General features: G+C 39.1%; 1 protein-coding gene across 1 annotated transcript; it reads left to right on the top strand.

Annotated features, from left to right (window-relative positions):
• Positions 1-874: 874 nt before the first annotated feature.
• LOC124270935 (epithelial-stromal interaction protein 1-like) lies at positions 875-11223 on the top strand. The gene is made up of 8 exons (XM_046706002.1): positions 875-1280; positions 2701-2759; positions 4050-4130; positions 5254-5330; positions 6271-6354; positions 7904-7965; positions 8927-8973; positions 11133-11223. The coding sequence occupies exons 1-8, from the start codon at positions 952-954 to the stop codon at positions 11207-11209; spliced, it is 816 nt and encodes a 271-aa protein (XP_046561958.1). The 5' UTR covers positions 875-951; the 3' UTR covers positions 11210-11223.
• Positions 11224-22699: the final 11476 nt, after the last annotated feature.

Below are 22699 nucleotides of genomic sequence, written 5' to 3'. Positions count from 1 at the left end.
CAGGTAAGTTATTCAATCATGTGCACATTCATTCTTCTTGGCACGGGACAATAAACATGATAAAACATGTCATGTCTGCGCAGTACAGTGACATCGCATCAGTATTTTAAATTAACCCAGTGGTCACAAGCCGAGACGAATTCTGCACCACGAGAAAAAGATATGTAAGAGATGACCAATTCGCTCTTCCATAGTTTTTTTTATTACGTCGGCAACATTCTATTAGAGTCACGTGATGTTTATGCGGTTCTTTTCATTCTAGCAGACGATGGTCCGCTTGACAAGTTACGAGCTTTATTTCAAAAGTTATGATCACATTTAAGAAGGTTCTGAAAGTGCATTACGTTCTACGGTAGCATTTAAGTACTTTAACAGAAATTTAGGTCACAACTTACATGAAGTGTAGGAGCTGCATATGTATACTGTATATAACAATGAAATATGAAATATGCAGCTCCTACACTTCATGTATCACTCCTGCTTGACAACGGTACAAGAATCTGTATCGAAACGTCGCACTCACGAAATAAAGAAGTTGTTATCCATAAAACTTGTTCTATATTGTACGTCTCAACTTCTTAAATGCCACTCAAACAAATCAGTCTCTTCTTATAATGAATATGCGCGTTTGTTTACAAATAAGTCCGGTCACGTGATATGCAAATTAGCCTGTGGCAGTGATGTTACGCTAAGCCATCACTGCGCCGGAGTGTGTGTTCACTGAAGCAATGAATAGTTATTACCTCCCATATACAGCCTTCCGCTAGATGACGCTTTAGTATGCGGGGGGATTCCCCAACGCTGGGTCCCGTCTCTTAAAATCGTAAGTATGAAGACGCGCACAAGGAGCCGTGAACCAGCTTAGGGATTCCCCAACAACGCAAACGTCAACAGATCATATATTTAGAGATACCGAAACTGAATCCGAGAAGAGAAAGTGAAAGTAGCACGATGAGTAAGACATTCCCCGCACGTCCATCAGTTTCTAGCAGGACCCGCGGATCTACCAGGGGCCCAGGAAACCAAACTGCCGCCAGGGGTGGGGCTCGAGGACGAGGGACAACCACGGGACGAGGGGCTGTCAACAGTCGGTCAGTTCGGGGCAGAGTAAATCCGTCACCGAGAGGAGGGATGTACAATCCAGGCGAGATGGGATCGCAAGGGGGACGGGGAGGAGCATATCCCCCTAGACGAGGAGGGACGTTCCCCCCAAGACCTGGCGAGGGGGAAGACGGGGGTGCGACCGGAGCAGAAGGGGGGACGGAACAGACAATGTCTCAGTAAGCTTAAAGTATAAATTTATAGATTCTAGTACATAATTTAATTATGTTTACTTAATTTCATATAACTAATCAGTTATTTTTCAGGAAACAAACGTCTTGGGAACATTTTAGTTTTTAAAAAACTTTCTAACATTCTTTGAATTAATTTTATTGTTTAGTAAACTCAAAGACGTGTATATACGTCTTTGGTAAACTTAAATGAAAATAAGTATTTATAAGTGACTAACTCGTGTCACTATCCTCACAAAGCTATCCTGACACACATACAGTGCTGTAGTTTAACATTACAACAGTCTGTGGGCTTTGTCACCTGGTCTAAAACCCTGTGCTGTAAATTTTACCAGTGAAATGGATTATAACTGATGACAGGACACATCATACCTTGTTTTAACACATTCACAGATTTCTGTTCAGTAGAAATCATGTGTGTTAAGTAGACTATAATATGCTTCATCCTGGGGTCATTTGTATAGGGAGGAATTGCAATAAGATCAAGAAGGGAGAGGGTGAGGATTGCTATGAAAAACTGACACAGTGACAGTTAGTTGACCCGAGAAGATCCAAGTTAGAATTGACCTTCACTAACCCATGCTTGTTGTAAGAGGCGAATAACAGGATTGGGTGGTCAGGCTTGCTGACTTGGTTGACATATGTCATCGTGTCCCAAATGTGTAGATCGATGCTCATGTTCATTGATCACTGGTTTGTCAGGTCCAGACTTGATTATTTAGAGACCATATATCTGGAATACTGCTGAGTGTGGAGTTAAACAACAAACAAACAAACAAACAGACTATCAGTGAGAGGTGAATAAAAGGGGAGTGTGGGGTTGGGTCTATCGTTGGGGGTAGCCTAGACTAAGGCTTAGTCTCTGAATATATATAATTTTGATAGTAACAAACAAGCCCATTTATATTGAAAAGGAGCCCTAGGGAGACCAGAGATTCAGAACCTGAGGAAATCTAGACTTGCTTTATTTAGGGCTTTAGCACTGCAGAGAGGGCTTGGCAGTGGGGAAAATAATGTGTTTCAGGGACTGTGAGACAGACTAGGGGTAGCCTAGTGGTAAAAGTTTTTGCTCGTCATGCCATAGACCAGGGTTTGATTCCCCACATGGGTACAATGTGACAAGCCCATTTCTAGTGTCCCCTGCTGTGATATTGCTGGATTAGTGCTAAAAGCACGTAAAACTAAACTCACTCACATGTATTGTGTGTTAGAAAAGACATGAAAAAGGTATCATAGCAACGAAAGACGTCAGCATAATGCAATGACAGGTCCCATGCCTGCATCTCTCATTTTGCATATGATTAATAATCAGCTTCTTCTCTTGATTAGTGGGTGAGAATAAATGATGTTGCAAATGTTGTTTTGGATGTATTTAATCTGATTATAATGTTCTTCGTTATGTTGACAGTCAAGGAGGATATTCTGTTATCAGTCCAAATGAGAAGAAAAGGCAACAGATTTCTGAGCGTGGGTATCAATAACATTATTCACTTTGTTTATGAACATTTGGCATTGGGGTAGCTTAAAGCATTTGCTCGTCATGCCAAAGACCTGGGTTCAATTCCCTTCATGGGTACAATGTGAGGAGCCCTTTTGTGGTGCTTGTTGCAGTGGGATTGCTCCGGAAAGTTGCTAAACGTTTTGCTAACACACATTTTATTTAGAAAAATTTCCTTTGGCTTTCTCTTACTATTAAAGTGATGGTAATAAAGGTACCCTAAATATGGTTATAATGAACTCAAACAGTCTTCTTATACTGTTTTATATCTATAGTTTGAAACCTTATCATTTCAGATGCCCCAACTATTCTTGTGTTATTTCACTGCTAATCGCAACTGATGCTTTCTGCAATTCTCCCTGTAAATTGAATTCAGAAATCTGTGCTTCCGGTGCTCGAATAGAGTAACAATTAGTTTCTGATAAAATACAGTTTACACCTAAAACGGTTCCTAAATTATACCCATAAAATAGAATAAAAAGGAGCCCAGAGACTATATTCATTTCTTGAAACTTTGGTAATCTAGACTTGCATGGTCTTTCTTAGATACATTTGTTTGAGTGTCTGTATGACAGACTAGTGAAAGGATTGTGTGGTCAGTTTTACTGATATGGTTGCATGTCATCACATCCCCGATCACTGCTCATGAGGGGCGTTGGGGTAGCCTAGTGGTTACGGTGTTCGCTCGTCACGCCGAAGACCCAGGTTCGATTCCCCACATGGGTACAATGTGTGAAGCCCATTTCTGGTGTCCCCTGCCGTGATATTGCTGGAATATTGCTAAAAGCGGCGTAAAATTACTTTGACTTGGGATTTAAAAAATAAAAAATTCCTTCCTGGCTTTAGGTTTTCTGAGGTCAAAAAGCCGTAAGACAAGAAATAAAATTGGTCTGGCCTAAACAACAAACGTAAACAGTATTATTCTGTTTTTAAAACTTGAGGACTAATTGACTCATTTCAACCCCATCCCCATAGATACTCCACCCCTTACCCCAACCCTGTTACAGTACATCTCAAATGGTAGTTATGTAAACACCATGATAAATGATTACTTACTAGTTGGGACAGTGGGGTAGCCTAGTGGTTAAAGCATATACTCGTCATGCCAAAGATCCGGGTTCGATTCCTCACATGGTGCAATATGTGAAGCCCATTTCTGGTGTACCTCACCGTGATATTGCTGGAATATTACTAAAAGCAGCATTAAAACTAAACTCACTCACTTCCTTAATAGTCTGTTCTCTCCTTCGAATGTACAGAGGCACGACGTGAGACAGAAGCCTATGAGCGACACAAAGCTGAGAACAAGCCTGGCCACGTCTCATATCACGGAACAGTAGGTGAGACATAAGGGATGTAACGCCTCATCAATACACAGTACTGACATGCAGTGAGTGACGGTATGTCCGTGTATATGGGGGTGATCTGAACATACTCATGTCAGTTATAATTAGAGAATAACCTCCGAGCTAAGAAGAATTACAGTTTAATTGTCGAGAGTAAATGGCATTAATCCAGAGTCTTCAATTCATCACTATTTACACATCACCATCATATCTATAGATGGAATATCAGTGAGTGTTGTGTTAAACAACAAACATGAATGTAAACCTTATTTTTGTGTTTTAAGACCTGAGAACAAATTACCTCATTACATGTCCTCCTCACCCTATATGCAATTCAGAGGCTCAAGGAAGTATATTTTATGTATGACACATTGACAAAAGAAGAGAAAGAGTGAAGAAACATGCTTATAAAAACTGTACAGTGAAGACTCACTGAAGGCTGTCTGTTGGTCAGATTGATTAATGAAGTTAATTTGTTATGCCAGGTCATATTTCATTAACCAATTATCATTTAGAAACACTGAGATGAACATGTGAAAAGTTTGGAAAATTAATCATTTTTTTTTGCTCTCACTCACTCACTCTCACTCACTCCGTCCGGAGAGCGGAAGGTCGCAGGTTCGATCCCCGACCGCGTCATACCAAAAGACGTTAAAATATGGTACTTGTTGGTCCCTGCGGGGCGCTCGGCATTAATGGGTACAAGGACTGGTCGGCTCGGAGTCAGTATAATGTGTCTGAGTGGGATATTCATGCTTCACTGCAGCATGGTATCTCAGTGGGCTAGCACTATAAAACCAGCTTAAGTCTGGGCTAGTACAAGCAGCCGCACATGCACATACACATGAATTCACGTCGTCATATGAGCGAAATATTCTTAAGCACGACATTAAACCCACTCACTCACTCGCTCACTTGCTCACTCACTCATAATTAGTCCATTATTATGGCACTACATCACACCGACAACATGCTCACACCGCTGGATCATTACTGCCCCGGATAACCCAAGCTGCCTGTTCCAGTATGTCACAAATTTAGCAAAAATTTCAATCTTGACTAAATATGTTTCACTGTCCGTGGTATAATCATAACATTATCACTGTGTCTGTTTCAGGAGGAGGGGAGATGACGGAGAGCGAGGTGAGGAGAAATATGGTGATGAAGAATGCCAATGCCAAGTACAGCATGTTGGTTAGTGTCATCTATATCATACTTAGTGTCATATTGAAATTTCTCTTGTTCTGCAGGTAAATCACGGCCCTGTATAATGTTTTCTTTCAGACAGACAAATATACCAAGTTTAGTTTTAGCCCTTTTTAGCAACATAACAACAATATCATGGCAGGGGACACCAGAAATGGGCTTCACACATTGTACCCATGTGGGGAATCGAACCCGGGTCTTCGGCGTGACAAGTGAACACTTTAACCACTAGGCTACCCCACCGCCCCAGACAAACATAGGATATTGTAGTGAGAATCATAAGCTTAGGGACACTGTGAAGATTCTTCTATTTACAGCCCAATAGCAAATAATACAGAAATGAAGAAACTAGTTCTTGAACAGTTTCTCTAATTATTCATGTGTTTTAACACCAATATAACTTTTAATGTGAAGTATGATAATTATTGTGATGCAGTTGTAAATTGATATATTGTATTGTGAAGTTTGTATCGATTAGCGGTGTTCCAGTTAATTGAAATAATAGAAGATTGGTCGCAGTGACCAATTGACCAAGCAATCGATCACAATTTCTCATGATCGAACACAAACGATTTTGGAACTACTGTTTTAGTGTTTGAAACACCTGACAATGGAACATATCTTTGAAGTTGTCAAGGCCTGAAAATGAATTCTTAGAAAGCTCACTTCACTTACTGAAACGTCATATTTAGCAGTTGCCAAATAAAACAAAACAGCATGTTATACTTATCTGCAATAACAACCTGAATAGGAAAATCTGAAAAATGATGCTAACCAATTATTTAATGATTGTTCGTTGGTAATGAACCAATTATCAATTGTTAGCTTTCAACCAATTATCAATTATGAGCTTTCAAACAATTCCTAACACTAGTATCGATACAGTGTTGCTGTAGCATTGTACACATGATACATCTCTTGTTGCCAGGAGCAACGGAAAAAGAGAAAGGAGGAAGAGAAGAGGCATCAGGAGGAAGAGTTCTTGAAGAAGAAGATGGATGGCAGAAGGAAGGTGAGTCAAAACATGTTTTAGTTTCAGGAGACTAAATAAATAAATGTAACGACCTTAAAATTTTGGGGATTCAAACCACACACCTTTTGATCCAAAGTCGGACGCCTTGTCCACATGAACGAGGTTAAGCCCGTCAGCAAGCTGACAACATAAGGATGTCATTGAGGGGGTGACTCCACGTCCTTCTAAATACACAAGCCCATTCGGGGTTAAATGGAACAAATGTTGTTAGTGAAGTAGAAATTATTGTACTTATTTAATTGAGATTCATTTGGGATTCATACCCACTGTTACCCAGCATTCTATAAAATATACTCTAAACACTGTTACTAATCTATATTCACTCTCATTTCTATTTTTGTTTTGCGCAAATGCATAGAGATGATACACCTTTCACATTGATATAGCCCTAATGTGACTACAAGGAAAGAATGAATGAAAGCATTGACAATACAGCTGGCGAGTTTCAAATAGAAAGTAACAATAGGCTGTTGAATATATGACCACTCGCTAATACTAATTTAAGGAGAGGCAATTTAATACTTGGCAATAACCAAAATACTATGATGTTTCATGTTTGCGTGAATGTTCACAAAACACACTCAAATATTCTATCTTTACAAACAGTTCTTCTGAACTCACACATGTGCGCAAGGGGCGCATATTTGTGCGTCGGGTAAAATGCTGTCAGTGTCTATAATTCCAACCATAAGTCATGAACACTGTCCACATGACCACTGATACATTCCAGGCTCTGAAGTAATTATCTCAACATACACTTCACTATAAGTTATCACATCGTGTCTCGGGAAATACAGGGTTTTATCAGTCCTGAGTAAGGTTGTATTCCCTGAACCAGAGGCACTGATAAAACCCCGTATTTCCCGAGACATGATGTGATAACGCATTTATCTAGCCAAATGTTTTTACTAAATCAAAAGAAAACAATACGCATTGACTCGACTTGTTTTTATTTATGTGAGATGCCATGTTGACACCAGCTGATCAATTGACCTCAATGCAGCGCACGTTACTAAAGGCTTGGTGATGCACGCTTTTCTCACTTCACGTGGTCACCGAGGCGTGGCGGGATAATATGACTCTTGTACTCCCTGCTCGCAGATAGTGACGGGTGTACATGGTATTTAACCAGAGTCACGTGAACCAATCAAAACTCGACATTCTTACATGAGGCTAGATAATACACCATATCAATACTTTACAAGATCTTCAGATTACCAGCAAGAACATGTAAAATGTATTGATGGGGTTTTAATTTTGTAAGTCAAGGTAAAGCCCACTGGTGGTGACTAAAAGACAGATACACGCGGACCGTCAAAAGACAGATGCGCACACAAGCATTCAACGACAGTTCACCTCATCTGGCCCATTTGAGGCTATGCAAGGGAGATAACTATAGGGAAGAACATATCCAGATGTTGAATGTGTCAAATAAGACTTTTTTCCTTTATCCCTGAATCAAGGTGAAGGTGATTTTTAATGATGATCTGAAACAATGACATCTGAGATTGCTATTTTCTGTTTGCAGACAGAGGAAAATAAGCTTCGGGCTGAGAGAGAGGATGCCAAGAAACATGAAGAAATGGACAGGCAAGGCTTTTAAGTTTTTATTACTTTTATAGATTAAATTTTCGTAGATAAATATAAATGGAATTAAAAATGCTGTCTATTTTTGTTCAACATCATCAATCAATTCATTTGGTGTGAAGAGTGAATGCCTTAACCTCTAGGCTGCCCCACCGCCCCTCAACATGAACCACATGGGGGCAAAACATGAACAGATGCAAATTAAAAATCATGTAGAAAAGTTTAAATAGATTTATTTCTCTAGTCATTGGTTTGAAAATATACAGTAGAAGACTAAAGAAAGTGAAAATGTAATAAATACCCCCAAAAACAGTCAATACCTAATATAAGCAACAACCTATGAATCAATACTCACTATCTGAAGACGATGAAATGGATATGTTGGAGTATTCACCTTGTTGTCAGAGGGCAAGGTTGGGTTAGGATGTTGTTAAATGCCGCACTCAGCAATATTCCAGCAACATGGCGGCAGTCTGTAAATAATCGAGTCTGGACCAGGCAATCCAGTGATCAACAGCATAAGCATGATTTACGCAATTGGGAACCGATGATATGTGTCAACCAAGTCAGCGAGCCTGACCAATCGATCCTGTTAGTCGCCTCTTACGACAAGCATGGGTTACTGAAGATCAATTCTAACCCGTATCTTCACGGGTCAGAGTGCAAGGAAAAATCTGATTGGATGTTTTGATAAGAAATACAAATCTTGTTCGATGAAGTAAAGGTGCCATGTCAAAGTTAGGGATGCAAGAATAGTCAGAAACTTTTCCAGCTTCAAAACATGTTTCAATATTTCAGCCATATAATGTCATATTTTTATTTTTTTTAAAAGCATTTATGCGAAATTTTGTATTCTCAGCCAATATTCATTTCATTTTCAAGGCTGATGTTGATATTTGTATATGTTCATCAATGGTTAATGATTTAAACTGTGTCTTATGCTTGTTGTTTGTCTTTGTTCCAGAATTAAAAACAAGTTTCTGGAGAAATTTGAACAGTCTTCTGCTAAAGGTAAGACATTAAATACTCTTCAGGATGAATGGTTAAGTAGTGAAGTATTATAGGTAGTATGCTGCAAATACTATACATACATACATACATACATACATACATACATACATACATACATACATACATACATACATACATACAGACATACACATCCACATACATACACATACATGCATGCATACAGACAGACAGACAGACATGCATACATACATACAGACATGCATGCTTACAGACATGCATGCATGCATACATACAGACATACATACATACACACACATACATACATACATACATATATACACGATACATACATACACACACATACATACACACATACATACAACATACATATATACACACATACACATACATACATACACAGACACACACACATACATATATATACATACACACACATACATACATACACAGTCTATGAGTACATACATACACACACATACAACATACACACACATATATATATACACACCCACATACATACACACATACACACTTACATACATATACACATACACACACATACACACACACATATATATATACACCAACACACACACACATTTATATATATATATATATATATATATACACACACCATACATATTTATATATATATACACACACACATATATATACACACATACATACATATACATATATATATGTTAGTCTATGAGTGAATAAGTGATAGAGCGACATACATACATACATACATACATACATACATACATACATATATATATATACATACATACATACATACATACATACATAAGTGTTATACATGACATACATATCCATATATACACACACACATACATTTATATATATAAGTGTTAGTCTATGAGTGAGCATACATACATACATATATATATATACACACACACATACCAACACATATATATAAGTATTAGTCTATACACATACATACACACATATATAAGAAGTGTACATATATATATATATATACACATACACACACACACACATATATATATATAAGTGTTCGTCTATGAGTGAGTAAGTGAGTGAGCGTGCGAGCTTTAATGTTGCCTTCCACCTTACCTTGACACAGTGGCACCAGAAACTGGCTTCAGCACATGCCCATGTAGAGAACCAAACCCTGACCCCACCATCACAAGCTAGCACTCTAACCACTAGGTTTCCACCCACCATTATCACAAAATAAATCATTTTGATAGCTGTATCTTAGAACTACGAGATGTCATTTCTCTACCATCCCAACTTGGCTTCCATCCGAGAGGATTGAGTGATATCTCAATGCTGTCACATTCAAATGCACATCACTAATAATTTTGCTCCTAAAGCTGGTGACCTGGCTAGCTATTCTCGAAACGTTCATATCCCAACGAACTCGAGTAGGCCATTTCAGTTCTGTGAGGGGTGTCTGGGATTGTGACCAAAAATACACTTTTGATTCTCTTGATTCTGAAAATTTACCTTTAAATGATTTTCACCCATAACACATTGATCAAAGGACTGTTTTACCAAATTGTACGCCCTGGTGACATTTATGGACCGTGCCTTACCCATCCTAGATGCATTTACGACTCAGCCCCATAATATTATTACCTCCCTTCACTTGCTTCCTATCCAATCAGGTGTCTATGCTGGGAAGTTGAGTGTAGCAGTAACAAGGCTTCTATCATAACTTACTTCCACTTCTTTTATCTAACAGATTAAACTTGGCAACACAATTGTTGCAGTGAGTGAGTTTTACTTTTATGCCGCACTCAGCAATATTCCAGCTATATGGCGACGGTTTGGACAAATGTTGCAGAGGTATTCTGAAAGAGGTAGATGGAGTTCTTGCATGTATTTTTTTTAAGGTTTCTGACCTGTCGATTTGTCTGTGATATTTTCCCTAAATGTGAATTGCACAGCGAGCAATGCCTTGAGGCTGCGGCCACCAACGTTGTTGACTCTGGTAAGCTCAGTTGTAACAGCTTACCGGTATCTGATTGGCTACTGTGAGAAGGCGGAGGTAATGCACTTATTGGGCTGAGCTGTAGATGCATCCAGGGTACTTCTGGAGATTTATCGGATTGTATACCCTTGAGATTATCGAGGATGTGCCTTACAATGTTAACTGAAGCTGATGTGATTGTCTGTTCCAGCTGTTCCCTCCAAGACCTCAAGTTCCAGTGCTGCCTTTCCACTGGCATGCCATGTTTCCCGGAATACTGGCAGATGAATCAAATGAGACAATATGAAAATCCATAATTTTTACATTTAGCTCACCTGTTTATAATGAGTGAATGAGTATGGTTTTACGTGGGTTTTAGCGATATTCCATCAATATCGGGGAATCCAGAAGTGGACTTCACACAGTGTACCCATGTGGGGAATTGAATCAGGATCTTCGGCAAGGCTAGGCTGCCCAATGACCCTGCTTCCTTCTGAATTTTCGTTAGAATTGCTCTTCAGAAACCCATGCTTGTCGTAAGAGGTGAATAACAGGATTGGGTTTTGTGTACAAGCTGACACATCGTATCTGAGTTGCACAGATCATTGATATCGCTGTTGATCTGAGTGAGTGAGTGAGTTTAGTTTTACGCTGCACTCAGACATATTCCAGCTATGTGGCGGCGGTCTGTAAATAATCGAGTCGGGACCAGACAATCCAGTTATCAACAGCATGAGGATCGATCTGCGCAATTGGGGACTGATGACATGTGTAAACCAAGTCTGTAAATAATCGAGTCGGGACCAGACAATCCAGTTATCAACAGCATGAGGATCGATCTGCACAATTGGAGACCGATGACATGTGTAAACCAAGTCAGCGAGCCTGACCACCCGATCCCGTTAGTCGCCTCTTACGCGACGCATAGTCGCCTTTTGTGGCAAGAATGGGTTGCTGAAGACCTATTCTAACCCGGATCTTCATGGGTCCTGTTGATCTGAGAAATGATTGAGTGAGTGAGAATGTAAGTACAATATAGAAGGGAAGTACAATATAGAAGATGGGAAGTACAATATAGAAGATGGGAAGTACAATATAGAAGATGGGAAGTACAATATAGAAGATGGGAAGTACAATATTGACTGAGTGAGAATGAGACAAAGTTTATGGATAACATCTTCTTCATTTAGTGAGTGCGACCTTTTGATACAGATTCTTGAACTGTTGTTAAGCAGGTACAAGGCTCTGTGTCGAAACATCACACTTACAAAATATAGAAGTTGTTATCCATAAAGTTTGTCTGAACTATAATCCAAAACTGGTGTGATTTTAGGGGTTTTATGAAACAGATTACTGCATTAGTGTCTTTCAGATACCATTTAGACCTGTTGTGAAACTACTTGTGTCGTAAGCTTTATATTTGTGAGCCATAAATGAAAGCTGAGATATCTTCTTATGATTTACCCGATAGTTACCGTATATTACCGTAGATAAGCTGACCCCCTAGTTTGACCCTTGAAATGAGTGTCAAAATGGTATGTTTCGTACATAAGCCGACCCCCCGCGATGAGTCGCTGCCAACTCACACCACACCACACCACGGAGAAGAGAAAATTGTAATTAAATTACTTCTCTTCTTCCTTTGCATTACAGTTCCTGACTTTCATTCTGTCACAATTACAATTCGTTACCATAATTTATTTTTAATTGGCACCAGATTGGAGGGATATGTGCTGTTTTGAGGACTCTTCATGTATTACAATGCATTCTTGTTATGTGGTATTGGGTATATCAAGGAATTTTATTAGGTAATGTTTTTATTCATGGTTGTGTTATCAATATTTGACAAGGCATTTCAGGGTGACCATTTAATTTTAATATTTTGTTTTTATTACAGACATATTCTGAAGCACCCTTCAGGGCTCTATTGAAATTGTCGCAGTAATCATGACAATTTGTGAATGTATTTTTATCAATTTTGAAAGAAAAATATCCCATTTGAATCTGTTTCTGAAACAAGTGTACCACACTTTACATGCTCATAAAATAAAATATTTTTCATGAAATAATTACTCCACATATTTAAATATTTTTCATGAAATAATTACTCCACATACTTAATCAGAGACTGTGATGTAAGCTGATATATTTTAGTAAATGAATCATTTTCATTTAAGGAAGAAGTCGAGTTCCTTTTGGAAATTCTAAAGAATATGTGTTTCATGTTTATTCTAAATCAGTTTAGTAGCGCTGTGCAAATGTTTTTTCGTCCATCGAACGATTGTTCTCATTTTTTGAAGAATCTACTTGTACTTGACAAACGTACACCTTACAAGTATCTTGATTTGCAAATACTTGCACACAACACTTACAAGTTTAATTTTCCATGTTAGTTTAATTTTCCATATTAGTTTGTGATTATTCATTGTTGGTGAAGATTGTCAAAATGGTGTCACAACACTTATTGTAATCTGGTGTTGGTCCAAAATAAAAATTCCAGGCAATATATACTTTATAAGATTCATATATTATGCTATGATGTTATACCTTTGTCACAATATGGCTGAAAACAATGCCAGACAGACAATAAATTTAACTCATTCACCCAGATGAGAGGCTAGTGTGAGTGAGTGGATAAGTGGTTAGAGGGAGTTTGCAGTGGATAAGTGAATGAATAGTTAACTGATTGGATGCATGAATGGGTGACTGAGTGAGTGAGTGAGTGAGGTGAGGCGAAATGGGGTTTAACATCGTACTTAAGAATATTTTGCTCATATGATGAGGTGCATGTGTGTGTATGTGCGGCTGCTTGTACTAGCCCAGACTTAAGCTGGTTTTATAGTGCTAGCCCACTGAGATAACATGCCACAGTGAAGCATGAATACCCCACTCAGACACATTATACTGACACCGAGCCGACCAGTCAATGTTGTACCCATTAATTTCGAGCGCCAGGCATGGACTAACAAGTACCATATTTTAACATCTTTGGTAGGACGCGGATCGAACCCGCGACCTTCCGCTCTCTGGGTGGTCGCTCTAACCACTCCACCACGGAGACAGTCATGAATGAGTGAGTGAATGAGTGAGGAAGGTTAAAAACTGTTTTAATATAAAAGCAGCTGGTTGTGTGAAACCTCGTAGGATGAGAAAGCCACAATAACTCGGTGTGCCTAGTGGCTGCAAGAGTTGTATACTCCCAAAGGAGTTGAGATTGATAATACTGATGTGCCGTTGAGATTGACATCCCATGATCTATGGGAAAATACCAGCGCCTTGAGCATGGACTAGTTGCATTGATATGTGCGCTATATAAATATCCTATAATAATAATAAAAATAATAATAATAGCAGTGTGATTGGCAAGATTCAGGAAAAGCATGATAAATATGCAGACCTCGCCTTTGAAATGTCTCGCTTGCATCCCAAGTACATTGTCGTCAGGCTCCCCATTGTTCTCGGTGCCCTTGGTTTGGTACCTCCTGATCTCTTGGTGCAGATCAGGAGAGTGCCCGGGTTCTCCATCAGGAGCACAGCCCTTCTGACACTCTGGGTAATGCAGAAGGCTGCAGTGTTGGGGAGCCTTCATATTCTCCGGAAAGTTCTTGGTGGGTTCGACTAGGCAGTGTTTCCTGGGAGAAGTCCCATTTGCTGTCTGGGCTGCGTGTAGAGGGGGCTAGGGCCCTGAGCTGATGATGAGCCTTACCAGCCTGACTGTGCCAGGATCACCCGAACCCTCTCTGCTGCATTTTCATGTTTAATCTGTAAAACATAATAATAAAGGGAAGAAAGACGTTTACCCGTTTGTGGAACCCCTAAACACAGGTGTGAAGTTGACAAACCAACAAATATACTTAGGCAAACCAGAGGAAATCTTTGGTCATTCCTTCATGCCTAGTCACTCACTCAAAAACAAAGACTATTTAGTGATACAACTTATTAACAAACTTCTTTTTCACAAACAACATATCCTGTAAATATAAAATGACTTTTTTTATTAAATGACATATTTGTAAAAGGCAAACATGACACAGTTGATGGTGAGAATGGTTTGAATGAATACAAGGAATCACAACTCGGTGTGTATCTAGCCACAAGAACTAACCACATCACAAACTTCATAATTCACGGACAAAGGGTAGTTTGTTTTGGCAGATGCTAAAAATGGTGTAAAACCATACTCACTCAGGGCAGACAATTAAGGGGAAATAATCAAGTCAAGACTTACAGAAGATCTCAATGCACAATATGAGTTAGTGAGTTCAGTTTTCTCCTGCTTTTAGCAATATTCCAGCAATATCACGGCAGGGGACACCAGAAATGGGCTTCACACATTGTACCCATGTGGGGATTCGAACCCGGGTCTTCAGAGTGACGAGCGAACCCTTTAACCAATAGTCTACCCCACCACTCCAGAGATCACATGAAGGTCTGGGATCACATGAAGAGATCACATGAAGGTCTGGGATCACATGAAGAGATCACATGAAGAGATCACATGAACTGACAATGTAACCATTGAGTCCTCAATTAGTTAGAATGTGGCGTTTTTTCCTTTGTGGATTTTGCTCTTATCCACAAAGTCTTCAGAGCACGAAGAGACTCTTCAGTATATTTTCTTATGGAGTTATGATGGGTGGTAGAAGGACTGCTGTGAATAGGGACCTTGAACTTCATAATCCTTTATACATACATAATTAGGTCTGACTATAGATATAGATAATGGGAAGCGATAATCGTTAACAAACTATTGATTATCAATAAATATCAGATAAGTAACTTTGAGTAAAAGTGCCAGAAACATATATACTGAACAAAAATAGTTAGGGATATATGTAAATTTTGATATTATGAATAATGATCTATTTACTCATTGACACACTGACAAAATATCAATCATAAAAATACCAATATCCCTAACTTATTTTGTCCAGTATATGAAAGAAAATAACGTTTCACATCACTGGCGTGTGGTGACATGTTTATGCATTACTAACAAAACACCGCCCTGAACATAATTTAAAGGCACCCATGAATAAAAACGTAGCTTAGCGTATTGTGTGTGAGTAAATTATAACTATATTTTATCACAAAAGTGTATGGATGATATCGATGACAGAATTTTCGTATTGACAATCAGTAATAATATTTCCTATCGATGATATTACTGATTATCAATCTTTTTCGGCAGCCCTGTACCATTAGGAGATAAACATCATGTGTTGGCAAATTTCCGGGTGTTATTAAGTATTTGAAGCAAGGGAATTCATTTGGAACCGACAGCGTCAGCCGGAGGTTTCAAATGAAATATTCCTGTGCTTCAAATACTCAATAACACCCGGAAATTCGCCAACACATGATGTTTATCGACATTGTAAACACAAACGTAAACCAAAAGGTCCACACACGTTTTTTTGTGTCTGCACTCATTGACATCGAGTACGGGTACAGCAGTGAAATGTCATCAGCCGGCCGTTTCGGCTGTCTCCCATGGTAGCATCTGGAACTGCCCATTTGTGACGTCATTCGGACTTTACGTCACAATATGATTTTAATGACGTCATCACAGGTGACGACGTAACAATACAATGGTGTGAGCGATCTTTGTACGTATTAATACGCAGAGAATTTCCGGGAATCAAATACCATTTGATCACGTTTTTCAACCAATCAGATTAAAGAACACAGTGACTTTTGGTTTACAATAATACTCTGTAGCATTCATGAAATGTGATGCCTGTATCAGCTACATCATTATGAAGTTGATTGAACAACAAACAGCCACATCAGCAACAGATACCAGACTTCAAGACTGGTTTAAGGAAAGAATGACTTGATGACAATGATACAAAACACAAAATGCAACAAATCTTCAGGCAGAAAACAACTTGTCTCCTGGACTTGTATTTCGGTGAACCTACACTGACCCCTTAATCCATTCCTGCGGTGTCACAATCTCAAATTACCTGCCCTTGATTTTCAATAACCAATTGGATTCACTATGCAACTCAGTTGACCAATCAGAATGTCTGTTACAAACCAGCCTCTGTCTTGGGCTGGTGATATCAATAACATGTCAGCCAGGGGTGTGTTTCACAAATCGATCATTGCACTATGACTAACGTATCGTAGTTGTTGCGGGGTTGCCCTGCGCATAGAGCTCAGGCCCCGATTTCTCAAAACAAACTTAAGTTTTTACTCAAATTTCAAACTGAGTTTGACAATTTGAAACAGCTGAATTTTGAACTCAGCTGCAATTTTTTAATACAAAAGCCCAAACAACTTAAGTATTCTATTCACCAAACTCAAATTGTCTACTATGTTTGAGTTTAATTTCGATTTCAGTTCATTCAGGACACAAATATCAACTTGAAAACTAAGTTTGTTTCGAGAAATCGGGGCCTGGTCACAAATCAGTTGAAGCTAAGCACCGTTGAGCGCAGAGAGTTCTTGGATAGGTGACCATGTTTGGCAGCTTGACTCCTGAGAGTTCCTAAGCCTCAGTTCTGCCCCACAACAAAGCACATGTGATACATGTGGTCTCACCTTAGGCAAGTGAGTTTGTTAAATATTGCCTCTGTTCACCAGCAGAAACTGGGTACTCGGTGAGATAAGTCATGTGACTATTAACCTTCTAGCGCCTCACAGGCAGCTTGGGTTATCCAGGGTAATAATAATCAGATTGTGGTTACAGCATCCAGTGAGCAACTAGTCAGATGGATACTAGGTGCTATGTAAATGAATTATTATTATCATTTATACTTTTATTTAATGTTACGACAATCACAGTGCTTTGATTGCTTTGTGAAACAGGGCCCAGTTCCACTGATTACAATAGTGAACATTGAGAAACTGACACGCCAAAGAAAGCCCTTAATAAATCATTTGGAAATGACGTCTTCACATCACAACTGCGGGGTCCCCTGATCCACAAAACGTTCATAGCTACGACATTCTCAAACCTATAATAAACTACAGAGTTATGGCTGGTGGTAACATTACGAACACATTGTAGATCGGGACCCTGGTGGTAGGTCCTTGTTTAACTACATAATACAAAATATCTGGAACATTTATGTAAAATCAGGTGACAATAAGATCTTGCGTCTAATGTAATGTAGAAAAATACCAATGTTGATAATGTGTCATATCAGACAGTTGATGGTAACTTTCTTAGATTTCAGTTTGTACAAAAATTTGAATAAAAATGTTTAAAAACGATCACAAAATACATAGAATCCAAACTCATGAGATTTTTGTGAAACAACTCTTTTTGGTGCTTAAAAAGCACCATACAATACATAGAATACATAGAATCAGCATTCATGAGTTTTCTATGAAACACCTCTTGGTTTGTAATTAAAAAATCCCTAAAAATTATAAAAATCAAACCTTTGTATTCATGTGAAAAATGTCATGTTATACAAGAATGAACAAAACACGGGTTGGTTTGGGGTTGGGGTTGGGGTTGGGTTGGGTTGGGTTGGGTTGAGTTGAGTTGGGTTTTGCGTCACATCGGCATTAAAAGGTTAAATGAATGAACAATGAATGAATGAACTGACAACAGTGGTAAATATTGTTCAAGCCAAAGCTCAAGCTTGTTTTGGTCCGTCTTTTTGTTGTTTGTTGCTGCACTCAGCTATATGGCTGCTGCCTTTAAATAATCAAGTCTGGACCAGACAATCCAGTGATCAACAGCATGAGCATCGATCTACACAACTGGGATACGATGGAATGTGTCAACCAAGTCAGCGAGCCGGACCACCTGATCCCATTTGTCGCCTTTTACGACAAGCATGGGTCACTGAAGACTAATTCTAACCCGGACCTTCACGGGTCCAAATGTATACTCCCAGTGTTCAGAGGAATATATACAGCCACATGGATTCAGCCCAGTATGTACAGGGCTTCATTTCTGTGCATTCTGCTTAGTATGCCTCCAGGTATATTATAGATCACTGGAAAATGCAAACTGTCACATATCAATATTTTTAAATATTCTGAAAAATATCTGAAAAATCGAACAACATGGTTATTGAATTCTGATAATATTGTCAACATGGTTATTGAATTCTGATAATATTGTCAACATGATATATCTATTCACAATATGCCTTTAAACGCCAGTAAACCATTAAAATATTTAGCCTGGAACCACACAAGTTGTCAATAAAATGCATACTAGAATCTTCTTATCAGTTAAAAAGTTCTATAAAACCATTCAAATTTTATAATACCTATCAGAAAGTTACAAGCTACTGTATGTCTCATTGACTTTCACAAAAGGACATTATTCAATACAAAGAGCCAGTCACTCATGAACATATCAGCAGTTTGTCATCGGAAGATATTACTTTGCTTGTTTGCAGTGTAAAGAGGCGCATGTCTTTGGAGGCCGAGATGGAAGCCAGAAGGGAATGTGTTTAATTGTCAAAAGACATGACACAAAAACATATTCTTTTGTCACATTTTGGCATAAGTTAAAAAAAATCCTGGACGTGATAACATGGCAAGATGATTACTTGAGATCAAACACAATCAAAACAATTATATCTCTGGTTTACACAGGTACGTGTTTGTTGCTAAAATCCTCACTTAGCAACATGTAGTCTCACCTTAGGCAGGTGAGTTTGTTAAAAAATGTGTCTTCATCCAGCAGAAAATGGGTACCCGGTGGGATAGGACATATGACTATTAACCTTCTAGTGCCTCAAGGGCAGCTTGGGTTATCCTGGGTAAAAATGTTATGTTATGTTGTATGTGCTTAGAGCATGCCTGTGGACATGGACATAGCCTTATTATTATTATAATCATTATTCCAGCTATATGATGTTTATGTGTATATAACTGTGGCTGGACCAGACAATTCAGTGATCGTTACTATGAGCAACAATCCATGCTGGTCATCCAATCCATTAGTTAGGTCTCACAGTACATTGCTGTCTGGATTAGCACAGGTCTGGATTAACCAGGTTTCAACAGTACATTACTCTCTGGATTAACAGGTATACATTGCTGCCTGGATTACTGTCTGGATTAGCCAGGTCTCACAGTACATTGTCTGATTACCCAGGTTTCTCAGTACATTAGATTAGGTCTCACTATACATTTCTGGTTTCTTGATTATTAACCAGGTTTCACAGGTCTGGATTTCACAGTACATTACTATCTGTCTGGGATTAACCAGGTTTCACAGTAATATATGTCATTACTTACATTAATTTTGTCTATATGTGCTCAACAAATGAGTCACATCACATCACAGTTTCTAACAACAAACTACAGGCCAACTACAAAACACTGGGGATTTAAAAACATTTAAACATTGGGAGATCAGGTGAACTCATCAAAACAGATGTAGCTATAAGTTCTGCACCAACTCAAATGAAGATAAAGACTGATGATAGAAGTCTGGACAAGTTCTACAGTCTCTGAGGAAACTGCCCAGCATTTAGGTATCACATGGCCAAATTGATATTTACATCTCTGTGGGTTGGCTATATGTTTTTATTATGAGGACTATTGGACTAAAAATCTCTATGAACATCCTAGATAAAATATCATGATACATGCAGTATCGCAGCTCAAATATCATGATACATGCAGTCTCTCAGCTGAAACATCACTATACATGCAGTATCCCAGCTCAAATATCACTATACATTCAGTATCCTCGCTCAAATATCATGATACATGCAGTATCCTTGCTCAAATATCATGATAGATGCAGTATCCTTGCTCAAATATCACTATACATGCAGTATCCCTGCTCAAATATCACTATACATGCAGTATCCCAGCTCAAATATCACTATACATGCAGTATCCGAGCTCAAATACATGCACATGCAGTATCCCAGCTCAAATATCATGATACATGCAGTATCCCAGCTCAAATATCATGATACATGCAGTATCCCAGCTCAAATATCACTATACATGCAGTATCCCAGCTCAAATATCATGATACATGCAGTATCCCAGCTCAAATATCACTATACATGCAGTATCCCAGCTCAAATATCATGACACATGCTCTGTCCTAGCTCAAATATGACACATATATCCCATATTGTGATACATATTGTATTTTATACATATAAAGCAGCATATCTAACCCTAAATCAAATATTGTTACAAACACTGACCCCAGCTAAAATACTGCGATACAAATTGCCCAATACAGTGATAGATATTGTATCCTGGCTCAAATATCTTAATACATATTGTATCCTGGCTTAAATATCTTAATACATATTGTATCTTGGCTTAAATATAGAACAAATGGCTACACATGTGATATAATATCTGGAAATAAGTGTCCATTGTTAGCAAAAACATAAATATATCTTTGCGACCCTAAATGCTGGCTCATGATTATAAAATGTTTCACAGGGAATGACCTGTACACAAGCGTGCATGTTCTGCTTTTTAACATCCTATTATTCATGCAAACATTTGAACATGCTCTCACCTTGGTATTGACATTCATGCATTTACTGCCACTGAGGCTGATGTAGAGAAATAGTAGGTTGACATAGACCAATAACAATGAATTAATAGCACTCTTTCGGTATAATGTTGTATATGGACTTGATGGTGATGGTTTGGGATTGTAGGGGGTGGCATCTGTATAGCAGCCATATAGAGTCTTATAAACATCTCTGAGCTCAGTGCAGCTAGTTGGGGTGGGTGAGGGTGATGGTTAGGGATTGTAGGGGGTGGCATCTGTATAGCAGCCATATAGAGTCTTATAAACATCTCTGCAGTCAGTGCAGCTAGTTGGGGTGGGTGAGGGTGATGGTTAGGGATTGTAGGGGGTGGCATCTGTATAGCAGCCATATAAAGTCTTATAAACATCTCTGAGCTCAGTGTGTGGTGAGGTGAAATTGGGTTTAACGTCGGGATTGAGATTATTTCGCATCTGTATATGGCAGCCATATAGAGTCTATGTATAAACATGTCTCGGCTGCTTGTACTCAGCCCAGACTGGGTGCCAGCTGGTTTTATAGTGCTAGCCCACTGAGATACCATGCTGAGCAGTGAAGCATGGTTAATTGTAGGTGGCACTCAGACAGCATTATACCGTCTTATAAACATCTCTGAGCTCCAGTCCTTGTTGTACCCATTAATGCCGATGGTTAGGGACCAACAAGTACCATATTTATAGCGTCTTTTAGGCATGACGCGGTCGCTGAGCTCAGTGTAGCTTGTTGGGGTGGGTGAGGGTGATGGTTAGGGATTGTAGGGGGTGGCATCTGTATAGCAGCCATATAGAGTCTTATAAACATCTCTGAGCTCAGTGCAGCTAGTTGGGGTGGGTGAGGGTGATGGTTAGGGATTGTAGGGGTGGCATCTGTATAGCAGCCATATAGAGTCTTATAAACATCTCTGAGCTCAGTGCAGCTAGTTGGGGTGGGTGAGGGTGATGGTTAGGGATTGTAGGGGTGGCATCTGTATAGCAGCCATATAGAGTCTTATAAACATCTCTGAGCTCAGTGCAGCTTGTTGGGGTGGGTGAGGGGGTGATGGTTAGGGATTGTAGGGGTGGCATCTGTATAGCAGCCATATAGAGTCTTATAAACATCTCTGAGCTCAGTGCAGCTTGTTGGGGTGGGTGAGGGTGATGGTTAGGGATTGTAGGGGGTGGCATCTGTATAGCAGCCATATAGAGTCTTATAAACATCTCTGAGCTCAGTGCAGCTTGTTGGGGTGGGTGAGGGTGATGGTTAGGGATTGTAGGGGGTGGCATCTGTATAGCAGCCATATAGAGTCTTA

The sequence above is a fragment of the Haliotis rubra genome, unplaced genomic scaffold (genome assembly GCF_003918875.1).
Source record: "Haliotis rubra isolate DU_JTF1 unplaced genomic scaffold, ASM391887v1 Scf1021, whole genome shotgun sequence".
Taxonomy (NCBI): Eukaryota; Metazoa; Mollusca; class Gastropoda; order Lepetellida; family Haliotidae; genus Haliotis; species Haliotis rubra.
The sequence above is the reverse complement of the archived record's forward strand: the minus strand, read 5'-3'. Positions and strand labels throughout refer to the sequence as shown.

Bases quoted from the DNA above. Each gene is read 5' to 3' on its own strand.
- LOC124270935 (XM_046706002.1), top strand. From the start codon at position 952: ATGAGTAAGACATTCCCCGCACGTCCATCAGTTTCTAGCAGGACCCGC. The intron at 5,331-6,270 runs GTTAGTGTCATC...TCTTGTTGCCAG, and splicing joins ATGCCAAGTACAGCATGTTG to GAGCAACGGAAAAAGAGAAA. The intron at 8,974-11,132 runs GTAAGACATTAA...TGTCTGTTCCAG, and splicing joins TGAACAGTCTTCTGCTAAAG to CTGTTCCCTCCAAGACCTCA.